This window comes from Ptychodera flava, chromosome 17 (genome assembly GCF_041260155.1).
Source record: "Ptychodera flava strain L36383 chromosome 17, AS_Pfla_20210202, whole genome shotgun sequence".
NCBI lineage: Eukaryota > Metazoa > Hemichordata > Enteropneusta > Ptychoderidae > Ptychodera > Ptychodera flava.
Genome location: NC_091944.1, coordinates 22,156,598 through 22,170,816, shown reverse-complemented (window position 1 = coordinate 22,170,816; position 14,219 = coordinate 22,156,598). Strand labels below are relative to the sequence as shown.

Below are 14,219 nucleotides of genomic sequence, written 5' to 3'. Positions count from 1 at the left end.
CTGACGTGAGTACAAATAAGCCGATACTTCTACTTTCCGTACTGATACAGCAGGGATACAGAGGATGTACAGTCAAAGCCCGCTTTAACACGTGATAGTGTGATGTTGCTATTATTACGCTAATATCAGCATTTCATCAATCGGAAGTGAGCTCCATCACTTCATGAAAAAATTGCAGTCGTGCTTTGACACGCACGAACACTGAATAGAGTGGTATAACATGGGAACAGCATCTATTCGTACCACACTAGATGAAACAGTAACTGAGTGAGCAGACACCCTCTGCAATCACAGAGCTTCTACATCTACATGATCTAAGCTCCGCATGCACAGTGTGAGTTTCCGTACGATAGAGTAGATAATGTCTGGGTTTTGGAGGTGGTACATTGGTTACGTGAAAAGATACCCTTTGAAATCGCAAGCATATTCAACGGGTAAGTCAACGCTTTTGCTCGAATTTTAAAATCCATTGAAAGCTCCTAGCATTCCATGCTGCACACGTGTATTATTACAGTGTAAGGCAGTGTGCCAGATGTACCCACAGGCGTACGGAACGCAGTACCGAGGTTCGGCCTTCGGCTTCACAGTGTCAGTCACTTCCCATCCGGCGACGATCTACGAAACTTTCGGTACGCCTGTGCATGTACCAGGGGTTTAAAGGTATTCGGTCACCTGGTTTTTTAATAGAAAATCACAGATTTTACGCGGGTGGCCGCTTTTTAAAAAAGGGCGCCCAACACGACAAGCAATGGCATACTTAGCAGAGTCGTCTGCATGACATTTGACCATTTGACAAATCAAATATGAAGGACCGACAGCTGCCTGCAGCTACAAGTACAGCCTGAACGGAGGGTACCAAATTTATTTTATCGTGTTCAAGAGCCTCGTTTTTGCTACCTCACTGATTGCGGAAGTGTGTGTGGTAGAGAGGCCGGCGTAGGATCTCAAAAATAAGGCCATGAACTCAAACAGAAACTTATCCTTCTTTTAGCTATACCGATTTTGATTGACAATAAACCATTTATGAAGATTTTTCAAAGTATTTGACAAGAGAATGCAAAATTGCAAAATTCCGTGCCAAGGCGGATGATCAAACAGCGTATAATACTATTCGAATCCAACTTTTGCCAAAATCCTAACTTTAGAGGGTCTTGTAGAGCTTGAGCAAAACTGAAACTTTCAGAAATTGTTCCTTATAGTATCGATAGTAAGTGGTCCAAATTTCAGGGCCGTACGATATATTGCATGTATTTGCAGCAATTAAGTGACACAGTGTAGAGACCACGTGCTTAAAGCTGTGGAAATGCAGCTATCTGTTTGCAGGGTAGCGTGTGTCGCTATGCGGGTCATCAAAAGGCGGGGTTGACCTTTTGATGACCCGCATAGCGACGCACGCTGCCCCGCCAACAGATAGCTGTGTTTCCACAGCTAGTGTGTATATTGAATTGAGGCACGGGCGTCTACGCCGCTGAGTATGGTAAACGGACGACACAAGTATAAAATGGAACAAATAGCTGTTTTGTGCTGTTGTTTACAGGTTTCCCATCATGTGTACTGAAATAAGACACCCTAGCACTTTGTTTAGAACGCTTACACAAGCACAACACATGCACATACACGTATACTCAGTACGTCCGAAGTGAAGGCCGCCATGATTGAAATGTCGATTTACGGGTCAAGTTTAAATGTCTATAAGTTTGTATCCAGACCTTGAGCCAAACTGTAATTACGTCCGAACATTTCTAAAATCACCAAAAATCGATTGCAGGACTTCTTTTGGGGGTAAATATCATTGCATGTATTTGCAGCATCTCTAAACTTGGGCCTACAGTCGATCCCCAAAATCCCATCATAATGTTAAAATGACAGTTTCACAGCAGAGAAATTCTAACAAAATTACATCGAATACTTTCCAACAGTATCATTCAATATCAGCACAAAGTAGATACGATTGACCAACGATGACAGTAAAATTCAGTGATGAAAATCTTCATGAAAAATTACTAACGGTCAGTCTCCGATAGAGGGAGCTGTCCGAATTCAAACATAATCCTCATAAATATATGCTAATTAGTTCAAGCTGGTAGACTGAGTTTCTGGGACAGTTAGGTCACACCCGTTACCCCTTCATTTACTTCAATCGTACTGGTTTCAATTGCACGAAATATAGCTGAGGAAACACAGCTATCTGTTGGCGGGGTAGTGTGCGTCGCTATGCAGGTCAAAGGTCAACTCCGCCACGGATAGCTGCGGGCCAACTACCGGCAAAGTGGGTCCATTACGACGACACCGCTTGTATCGGAACTTTGAACGGCAAAATAAACCAAAGTGAATGTAATTCAACCCACCTTCGAACGTACGTCCTTATTAGCATATCAATAGAAGTCAAAGTTCACTGCTGGAGTGAAATCTTGAGTACTCCTTGGAAAATCAGCCGAATTACGTAAATGAACCAGAAGTTTTGTTCACCAAAGGAGTTAGGGAATGAGCAATAATCAGAGTTCAGGCAGGTATAGGTAATTTTATTGAATTACACTCACTTTGGTTTATTTTTGCCGTTCAAAGTTCCGATACAAGTGGTGTCGTCGCAATGGACTCACTTTTGCCGGTAGTTGGCCCGCAGCTATCCGTGCCAGGTTGACCTTTGACCCGCATAGCGAGCATGCTACCCCGCCAACAGATAGCTGCGTTTCCACAGCTACACTAAATAGGGCTGTAGACAACTGTTGGTTACGTCCATGGTGCATCGTATAGACAAAAACGTTTAAACTTCGCACTGGAGAAAATGGCGTCCTTGACAACAATCAGTTGACAGCACGTACGCTAAGCCCCGCCCCTTTACCATATATGGAATATTGAAATTTACGGTGACTGTGTACCTTTAATCCTATCCTATCACACGCAAAATTGCAAGTCTACTTTGTCCGCTTTATGAATTGATGTGATATTCAATTAGATATCCAACAACCAGTAAAGTATGGACCAAGATACCACAGGGACCTCAGACTGAATAGGAAACAAGTAAACAATCAAACACACCAACAAATATTATGTAAAGACAAAGGACAAGAGCAATGAATGAAAAAAATCTAGCAAACAAACAGGTAAATAAATAAAAACACAAACAAATTAAAGAAACAGGCTGACTGAAAGATATGTGATAAATATGTTGAACAATTGTGATTCTTCCAATCAACAAACGCAATCACCTGTCCAGAGAATTGCCTATCTGTTGCAGGCTGATTACATACATTGATTTAGCTGTCTCACAATTGCTCTCCTGTACATTTTTGTCTTTTCAGTGTTTATTGGTTTGTGTTTGGTTATTTCCTTGTTTGATGTCCATTTGCTTTGTAAAAGTTTTAATGACACTGAACTTTTCAGGAATGCCCTTGCGTGTATGAGTCTTAGCAAAGCAGTGTGAGCTGTACCCTAGTTACTACGCATTGCTGTTTGTGTTTTGCTGCAAAAAATAGTGCAATATTTCTGGAAGAAATGCAACTGCAATAATTGCATCACTAAAAATAAAAATATATGCACTTTTGTGATGTTGATTTAGGTTTTGACCACCTGTCGAAATCAAATAATTACTTTACTAATACCACTGCCATCGATTTACAGGTGTTTTGTTTTTTATCGGAGATGTTGTCGCTCAGCAAGGCGTGGAAAGAAAAGGAAAGTCACATGACTTCTACAGAACTTTCAGGCAGACAGCTTTTGGTGTTGTCATAGCGGTAAGTGACCACCAGTGAGTAGCAGTGTCATTCTTTGTGTTGTTCTTGGATACAGCGATGAAATTATAAACATTGTCAACTAAAACCAAGTACCCGCTGTTGCAGCATAGACCATCAGTGTTCTCCCCAGGATCAAGCAAAAGCGTAGCGGCTAATTTGCATAATCATTTGCATATCATTAATTTATATTTGCATATGGATATAAGCTTGCACATGCACCCACGCATTCATGTACACTCACAACAAAATGCAATGGTAACACACAAGTATGCAATTTGAACATCATGGAAACTCTTTATTACACTTAAATAAATCATCACAGTATAGTACAATTGCAATTAAAATAGAAGATTCAAACAGTAACAGCAAGTTCAGATTGAAAGCAAGAAATGGTTCGTCTGATTGGAGTTTCATTAATACATATATTGCTAATAAAATTGTCAAAAATTGCCAACAAAGAGGAAAATTCATAAATTTAAGCTTTACACAATTCAAATGTAATTGAGTTTTATATCATTTTTGAACGACAAACACCGCGAATAATGTTTCATCACGGGGATCAATTTCAACCAGCCGCCCCCCCCCCCCCCCCCCCCCCCGCGTAACTACCACTGCCACTGAACATCGTCGTTCGATTCTTGATTTTAAAAATACCACCAAGATGATCACAAGACATGAACTAAGTACGACTCACTAGAATCACTCAAAAATCAGGTGTAAAATCTTTCAGAGAGCGTGTCAGAGTGGAACCACACGCGACGCCAGGATCAATGTCAACACGTTATAAACACGTCGGCCAACATGGCCGCCGCCATATTGGAATTTATGCAATGTGAACTCGATCGCGATCGTGATCGTACTCGGACAAAAAAAAAAAGATTATTGTTGTAAAATCATAATCAACCTCACTAGTCAACTGCTTCTTTTGTTTCTTTTGCGGTCCATTTCGTTGATCAAAGCATGGGAATGTGATCAAAGACCCCGCTAGTGCTACACCGCCTAACTCTGTGAATACTTGTCCTCGATGTATACAGACTAAAGCCTGGGGTCTTTGTTGGTCGTAATAGTCGTTGTAGAATGAAAACTTGTGAACAACCCAGCCGATTCTTCTATTGTTTTAACGTTCCTCTCAACACTTACGGAAAAGTTATCGGACGCATACCATACTTCATACCTTCCACTCTTTCACCAGGTTGAAAGTTGCAGTGAGCGCTAATGTGTAGACAATGCATGCAACAGCTGGTAGCTACGCAGAGCAGTAGCGTGTGAACTAAAGGATGGCGGGAATATTTTAAAGCGTAGCGGGGAGAATCAAAGCGTAGCGGGGAGAGGCGAAAGCGTAGCGGGACCGCAGCGCTAAAATGGCCTGGGGAGAACACTGGACCATGCATACACCTAGGTTTTTAGGGTCTGTGGTTGAAGCGTTGGTCTGATTTTGTCCCGTTGTGTCAATCCGCAGGGTCCTGCATTGAGAGGATGGTATGGCTTGTTAGATCGCATTTACAAGACTTCAAGTCCTAAGACTGCAGGGCTTAAGAAGATGGTTACAGACCAGGTGAGCTTTTTGTACTGGAAATTGGCTGATATTTTATGCATTCGAGCACTATGGTGTTGAGTTGACTGGAACATCTGTCACTTGAGGGCGCTTCAGACATGTGTGCAAGTGGACTGTGGAAGGAGGCCCTGCCCAATCTTTTGTACCATGCGCTGATTATGATGAGGTCAAAATTGAAAAATTTAGAACATCAAAGATAAATGAGTTCAAGTTTTGCCCAGTGTAACCTAAGCTTAATGTTTAAGAATGAACAATCTGCATCATACTGAGTAAAGATTATTCCAGAAATAAAGATGTAATCTGAAAAGCTTGTGTGTAATGTCCATGCCATCACTATGCTTCATGTCTCCCCCTTCATTACGAAAATTTTGGTGCATTCCTAGTGTTTTACATGACAAAATGGAACCTTAACAGGCAGAGATGGGGATGGCAGGGTAGAAATGTTTTACCAATTCAACTCCTGGATTGACCTCAAGAGTATCAACATTCAGAATTCTATTATGAATTTTATCATTTGATAGAAAAAAATATTAATTATGAATGGGAAATCTGTCAACTTTCAGGGTATATCTTTGAGAAGGGGATTTTTTACGTGACTGATTTAGTTGACGGGAGAGGACTCATAGGTGTCAATGAGTTTATAGAACTGTTCAATCTTTCGGCCATCCAAGCATTTAACTTAAGATACTGTGTACCTCGAAAGTGAAAGACCTAAATTTTGGCTCAAACTTTCCTCAAGGAATCTTTTAAGTATTCTCTTTCAAAATCAAAAATAAAGATCTGGGGTCACCGTGCAAATTTTGGTACAAGAGAAACAAATAACCAAAGATTTACCGGTATTCAAATTCAAAATGGCCACCATCCCCGTGGTAAGTCTATGGAGCAAAATAAAATTTTTAAATTTCAAAAACTAAGCCAATGAAAAGTTTTCTCACTCCAAGAGCTTTAAAATGAACCCCCACAAGTGGTAGATCAGAAAAGAATTGTAAAAGTTTGAGAGTCAGAATATCTATCCCCGAGGCGCATTCTACCTTAATTGGTATTTGGGATATGCTCACATCTGACCTAAGGTTAGCCCTATCTTTCTTATCAGTAGGTACTCCAAACATTTCATCAGATGCATTTCCTGTATAACAGACAAATTTATTAGTATTCTAGATGTCAGTTAGTAATTAAAAACACCTTACGGGGAATGAGTACTGCCTTTCCTGCTATTTGTGCTTATACTTTGAGAGATTTCAATATTTCTGATGGTGAACTTTCAAAGTTATCTTCACTCACTGACTCTATAGCCATAACTTTTTCAATTCAAGCTTTAACATGAATGACGATCTGTTTAAAATTACAATGAAATTCCTAAATATCGCCGATCCATTTTGAAGATTTTGTCAGAGGGAAGTTCAAACACTGAATTATTTTTTATTTTTAGCTCACATTTGGTATATGTATATATACAAAAGAGAGCTTGTATGGTAGGTCAGTGGCATCTGTATGTCTATATGCATATAGGTTGTACTTATGCTAGGGAAATCTGAGATAATTTTTACAATTCATTTTAAGAACTTATAGGTATACAGAATTTCCAACTCTGCAGCATATTTTTGTACGTTCCTTGGATTTTTCAAAACATCCTAAACCACAATATTTGTACAAATATAACATGAGGAACTGTTCACCTATACTTTGAAAATTTTAGAGTACTGTTGAAACAAATATTTGATTTGGAGAAATGTATTGCAAAAAAGTAATGGTGAGACAGAAATTTATAATACAGAATGGTGACTTCTGAAAGATGTGTTAAAAAATTTTGATTCTCAAAGTGCTTTGCTTTTATTTTTAAAACCACTATTGTGTTTGTCTTCATTTAGTTCATCTCGTTTCATCTCTTTATTTTGTTTTAGAAAATGAAACAAACAATAAGAAAATGTTTTGTGATTTGTCGACATCACACCTTGGCTTTTTCATATTTTAATTATAAAAATCTCTAATTTCCTTATGTCTTTCAGGTTATCATGGCACCGCTATTTATTTTCACGTTCTTCACAGCAATGGGGTTTGCCAGTGGCATGAACCTGGAACAAGTCAAGGAAAAATTGAACAGGGTATGTGAAACTGAGCTTTGGTGTGTGACCCAGTTCAAGGATGTGTAATTGTTCATTAGCTGAAGTGTCTGTAGTCAATGTGATCAAGAACCATGCTTGTCAGATTATCGCCATCAACCAGAGCAGTTGAATGGAACCACATTTGGTCTGGTAGAAAAATAACCTGATTGTTTGACTATGTTTACTATACAAAGATGATCAAGTTTGACAGGTGAAGTTCAAGGAAAGTGTACCTCATATATATCTTCCAAAGGTGAATGCTACTCAATATGTACCTCTGATTTACTTCAAAGTTAAATTCCTCGTAACAGTTCTGACATCTTTAGCAAATTGCAAACTACAAAGACAGGTTCTGTTGAAATCGTAGGTCAACATGTAACCCAACATGAAACTGCTATCGGGTTACAGTAAAAGTTTGGAACAAACTGTTGAAAAAGTGCCATCAACGCAAGTGCACATTCTAGATTTTTGGTAGAATTGGATGAGGTGTTGACTTGCCATATGCGGGAAACAGCATACGTTTTTTTCTCTCAGTCCTGAGAGTCAACGAAAACAGTCTGTTTCATGAGGCCGTAGGCTGAGGAAACAGGCTGTTTTGGTTGACTCTCAGGCCCTCAGGTGAAAAATGTATGCTGTTGCCCTCATGGCCAGTCAATATGTGTATATGTTGCCCTCATGGCCAGTCAATATGTGTATATTGACTCGCGTCGGAGTCATTCACTTGTAATAAATAACAGGTATCAAGTGTGAGGCTACAACATGGAGGAAAATTTCAGAAAATTTATTTTCCAGTATAATTAGGAAACTGAAAAGCCACAAAATCAATTTCCTCTTTGTTGGATTTCTTTTTCACTGACATAAAAATCACCTGTATTATCTTTTTTTTACAGGATTATATCGATACCTTCAAGGGAAATTTAAAAGTCTGGCCGATTGTTCAGCTTACAAATTTTTATTTTGTACCTTTGCAGCACAGGTAAGGGAAAGATGGAGATTTCATTTATTGCTTTATTTGTCTTAAGGTAGTATGCACTTCAAAATGACCCTTCTTAAAATTTTTGATCAAACTTTCCACACACAAACTTTAAACCATCCCTTCCAAATCAAGAATAAAATTTTGGGTTCACTGTGCAAATTTTGTTACTATGGAAACAAATTACTTTAAATTTGCAGATGTTTGAAATTCAAAATGGTTGCCAACCCAGTGTTAACTTGATGGGAAAAAATTAAATTTTTGATTTTGACAAAAGTAAGATGGTGGAAACTTTATTTACTCAAAGAGCTTCAAAATGAGAAGCCAGAAGCAGTAGATCAGAAGGGTATTGTAGCAAGAGAAAATATCTGTCCCAGTTTTAGTTCTCTGATGAGAATTACACCACTGTCACATCTTGCCAAAAGGCAGAGTACTTATACTGCTATCAAACCATGAAATTGGATTTGCATCAATCATTTACAGGTTTTTAACCCTGTCATCACCATGGTTTGTCCAAAGCCATTGTTAGCTCCGCTGTCAGCAACGCGGAGCTTATCAAATAGGTTGATTTTCCATCGTCGTGCGGCGTCTCTGTCATCGTCGTCCGTCAACAATTGCCTTCTTCTCTGAAACCGCAAGTCCAATTTCTTTGAATTTTATATGCAAGTTCAATTGGGGTGACCTCACTTAAGTTTGTTCAAATCGTGGTGAAATTTGCATATTTGTATTTTTGGGGCATTTTTTGGTGTTTTTGGTAAAAAAATCTTCTTCTCTGAAAACGTTTGTCTGATTGCTTTGAAATTTGATGTGCAGCTTACTTAGGGTGACTTCAGTCAGATTTGTTGAAATCGTGGTGAAATTTGCATATTTGTATTATTAAGGCAATTTTTGTCATTTTTGGTAAAAAAATCTTTAAAAATCTTCTTCTTCAAAACTACTCGTCAGGTAGCTTTGATATTTAGTACTTATGTGCCTGGGGATGATCTTTTCAGATTTATTCAAAATGTGCAGAAATATGCAAATTTGCATTTTAAAGGCAATTTTGGCCATTCTTGGTCAAAAAATGCATTTCTCAAAAAGAACTGGTCAGATAGTTTTGAAATTTGGTATACAGGTTTCTATAGATGAACTTAGTAATATATATTGAATTTCTGTTGAAATCTGTAATCTTGTATTTTTGGGGCAATTTTTGCCATTTTTGGTCAAAAAGTGTGTATTTCCAAAACTACTCATCTGATAGCTTTGAAATTTGGTATACAGGTTCCTACAGATAAACTAAATGATATTTATTGAAATTATGATGAAATCTGCAATTTTGTATTTTTGGGGCAATTTTTGCCATTTTTGGTCAAAAAATATGTATTTCCAAAACTACTTACTGATAGCTTTGCAATTTGGTATACAGGTTCCTACAGATCACCTCAATGATATTTATCGAAATGATGATAAAATCTGCAATTTTGTAATTTTGGGCCAATTTTTGCCATTTTTGGTCACAAAAATGTGTATTTCCAAAACTTCTCATCTGATAGCTTTGAAATTTTGTATACAGGTTTCTATAGATGAACTAAGTAATATATATTGAATTTCTGATGAAATCTGTAATTTTGTATTTTTGGGGCAATTTTTGCCATTTTTGGTCAAAAAATGTGTATTTCCAAAACTGCTCATCTGATAACTTTGAAATTTGGTATACAGGTTTCTATAGATGAACTAAATGATATTTATTGAAATTATGATGAAATCTGCAATTTTGAATTTTGGGGCAATTTTTGCCATTTTTGGTCAAAAAATGTGTTTCTCAAAAAGTACTGGTCCGATAGCTTTGAAATTTGATATGCAGGTTCCTACAGATGAACTAAATTTGATCTTTTGAAATTATGATGAAATCTGCAATTTTTATTTTAGGGGGCAATTGTTCCCATTTTTGGTCAGAAAATTTTATTCTCAAAAAACTACTCATCAGATAGCTTTGGTGACATGTTCCTAGGGATGATCCGATGTGATATATTCAAAGTATGATGAAATCTTCAAATTGTGTATTTTTGCAGCTATTTTAGCCACTTTTTTCTGGCCACTGAATTGAGCTATCAAAGATTTCCACCTTCTTCATCAACATGTGTGAAAAATGGTTATTCTCTACATAAACACAGCGGAGCTATTATGGCCGTTAGGTCGCTTGTTATCAATGGTGATTGTGGACCAGTTCATAGGGAATGGGGAGGGGGGGCTATAAAGGTTACATTTTAATATGTAAATTAAATCTCTTGATGTAACCATGGTAACAACATCAGCCTACAGTTAACTGCTAGTGACAATTATCACTAGGTGACATTGCACTCCACAAATACACATTTTTTCAAAGTGATATTTCTTATCAAAGATGACATGAAAACATCTTCATACTATATCTTTTCAACATACAGAGAATCTGAAGTTTAGCTCGGTAGCAATAGTTTACTGAAAGGATGAATGGGGTACATAATTGGAGTAGAAAATCTCTGTTATGGTATTAATGATAAAAGTCAGATCCTTGGTACTACCTTATGAAATTGAATCTCATTTAAAACTTAAGTTCATGTAGATAAAAATGATGGTTCTGTTTTTCATTATCTATTTTCATTCCTAAATGGCAGGGGTTGAAAGACATACATTCAAAAAAAGTGATTAAAACTATGATACGCAAAAATTAACAGTGTTTCCCCTGGGTTCCAAAATCTTGTAGCAAATTTGGCTAGAAGCCCTAAAAATTATTCGCCAAACCAGATATTCAATTAGCCAAGCCGATACCACTGATCTCAAATGACGTCATTTCTTTCTCATGCGTGCTACAGACAACGGCACGAAACCTGGTTCAGCATACTAGTTTTTTCAAACGAATCAGATATCCATTCTCGTAACAGTTTAAAAGTAAAATACCCTCAGACTTGATAAATATGTGCATTTTTTAGACTTCCAATACATTTACTTTACGTTTGAAGTTTAGCAAGCGAAGCTCGGACAGCGCACAGCATATCAATGGCGCTTGGGTCAGGGGTCATCATCAAAGACGTCAGTGTGTATTCACAGCCAGCTTCAATCATGCCATGGATCGCGGAAATCACGGATCATAAATCCAAATGTTCACATCTAGAACAGAACCGTAAAATATCAAATATATACCCTTTTGATATGGAGAAACATCTTTTTGTTTCACTGACGATCAAGTTAAATGCTCAAATATCGCGACAAGACTTGCGTATTTATTTGCACGATGTGAACGCGGAACTAGGCCGACTCGGCGGACGAGCGAGCGCTTCTCTGAAAGTCTGTATACGATGTCACGTCACAATACACCACGGTCCGTGATACACTGAAAATTGTCGCGAATTTATATTTAAGGAAGCCAATTCACACAAGTTTCTAACGCCAGTAAAGGTATTTTCTTGTTGGCACCACGAACATTTTCGCTATTCAGGAGTGCCTTACTCGCTCTACGTTCTAAAAAAATGTCATGCGTATGCTTTTGACCATGCATGCGCTACCTTCCTTTCCAAATTCACGATCGACTTTCCTACATTGATCATAAGTTTTCTTTCCATTTCATAGCTTTACTTGCACTTAGAATGTGTGTTGTAGGGGTGGTTCCCCCATATTGGTGGAGCAGCCAAAGTCAAAAAGGAAAGTTTGCCGTTTTGCTTAGTTTCACCGTCACTACGATCCTTCAATTCAATTCAGTGTTGACGATGACATGGCTGTCACTGCACGGAGTTATCTGTAGGCACACATTGCGCGTAGTCAAACCCAAAACTTCGCAACATTTTAGTCAACTAGTCATGATATACATGCGGTTATTGATTTGTGAGTTGTTTCGTTACAATTTTATTCATACTGTATGTGTTACAAATAGGATCTCCTGACGCATAAGGTCGGGGATGCACAGAGATAAAGCATTACATCTCAAGTTGAATGCAGGACATGTGCGCGCGGACAAAGTGATGACGTCATAGTGCAATTTTCGATTCGCAAGTTTGGCTAACTTTTGCCAAAATCTTCTTGCCAAACGCTACTTTTTCTCGCATTTGCGATTTGGCGAGCGGACAGCGGAAACACTGATTAAAATGCCTCCTTTTCAAAATGTAAGAATTTTATTGAAAAACAAAATTGTTTTGTTATATAGCATTTAAAGGGACAAAGTCGGCCATTTGTCATGAATTTTGTTTGATGCAAGATACTACTTATATTGTTTGACATGTTGAAAGATACTGAATAAATGGGTGACCATGCATATATTCGAACCCAGTTTTAGACATGATACATAAAACCATCACGAAAATGAATTAATGGTCATGACCATTAATTCATTTTCACAATGGTTTCATTTAATTTGTCTAAAACCGGGTTCGAATATATGCATGCTCACCCATTTATTCAGTATCTTTCAACATGTCAAACAATATAAGTAGTATCTTGCATCAAACAAAATTCATGAAAAAATGGCCGACTTTGCCCCTTTAATGAACAAAACTGTGACCCAGCGAGAGTGGAGTTAATTTTTTTGCAACATTGAAAATTGAAACAAAAAGAAGCCAGAAAATCGGGTGATTTTCATAAATTTAAACTTCTTTCACACCCAACTTTCAACTTCTTGTCATGCCAAAAGGTGAACCTAACAAATATTTTAATCATAGGTTAACAAATAATTGAAAATTGAACAAATCTTTGCAAGTGACTTTGAGCAAAATATGCTACAATATGTGCAACACTACCTTTATTATCAATTGGTTAAAGTATTCACTTCTTTCATTCTATTTCTTTCCAGAGTACTAGTGGTGAACGTAGTGGCATTATTTTGGAATTCATACCTTGCTTGGAAGGCTAATTTATAACGGTGGTTATAACTCCAAAACTTTGCTGTACTGATACTGGTAGTTTTTAGTGCAATGTTTCAATAGATTCTCAACAAAGTTATGACCTTTCTGTGAATTTTTCAGCAAAACTGTGGGTTTTTTTAAATATTTGACTGGTCACCCATGTATTAGAGATGGATGGAAGAAAGATCTTTTAAATATTTTTATCCAATATTTATGGAATAGTTTCACGATCAAGATTCAAATTTTCATCAAATATATTTTTTTTCTTTCTGAGAAGAATACAGTATGTGGTCCAGTCACCAGCTTCTGTACGTGTTTTACATTTTAATATCTTTCAGGGCATTTTGCCCATTGACTTTGGGTAAATTGCTGAAACATTACTGATTGTACAGTGTTGGTGGTCAGTTGCTTCATGTCTTCCCTTCAAAAATCGTAAAAATTATAAAAATTTTCAGGAAATGTTCATTAAAATTCAGACGCAAATTATACTGTATGTGCAAAAACTCCTCAATATTTGATTAAACGTTTGAAAAAATCCAGTTCGCTGTCGCAGAAACTCAGCTACCCTGATGCGTGCCGTCTCTCTGTTTACATTTGTCATTTGCAACTTTTTGTTGCAAAATATTGTCATGGAGAAATATGTATGCATCTTTCATTGACTTTGTGCAGCCCTAGCATTTTGTACATCCGTCAGTTTGTAGGCGTATTCTGTGAATGCGTCAACAGGTTGTTTTATACTGACTTGAATAATTCAATGTATTTTCAAGCATAACCCGACGTCATGAGAGAATATGTATGATCTTGAACATGACATAGAGTAATGTACTTCATGAAACAATTCCTCCAATATTAATGGCCCAGAAATCTTAAATATTGCCTTTGTAGACCTTTCGTGGTACTTTGAGTTATTGTACTGTACTTGGACACAGCTGTACCAGAAATGGACCACCAGAGTGAAGTAGGAAAGTTCACCTAACGACCCCTGACTCTTGTCCAGACTTG

At 37.5% G+C, this 14,219-nt stretch overlaps 1 protein-coding gene across 1 annotated transcript; it reads left to right on the top strand.

The window, feature by feature from the left end:
• The first annotated feature begins 23 nt into the window (after nucleotides 1–23).
• Nucleotides 24–13,756, top strand: LOC139115781 (mitochondrial inner membrane protein Mpv17-like). Its single transcript, XM_070678139.1, has 6 exons — nucleotides 24–434; nucleotides 3,622–3,734; nucleotides 5,194–5,289; nucleotides 7,296–7,391; nucleotides 8,282–8,367; nucleotides 13,166–13,756. Exons 1-6 carry the CDS (start codon nucleotides 362–364, stop codon nucleotides 13,230–13,232), a joined length of 531 nt encoding a protein of 176 aa, XP_070534240.1. The 5' UTR covers nucleotides 24–361; the 3' UTR covers nucleotides 13,233–13,756.
• Nucleotides 13,757–14,219: the final 463 nt, after the last annotated feature.

Coding starts and splice junctions, on each gene's coding strand:
- LOC139115781 (XM_070678139.1), top strand. CDS start 362: ATGTCTGGGTTTTGGAGGTGGTACATTGGTTACGTGAAAAGATACCCT. Junction 435..3,621: donor ATCGCAAGCATATTCAACGG/GTAAGTCAACGC, acceptor ATCGATTTACAG/GTGTTTTGTTTTTTATCGGA. Junction 5,290..7,295: donor AGAAGATGGTTACAGACCAG/GTGAGCTTTTTG, acceptor TATGTCTTTCAG/GTTATCATGGCACCGCTATT.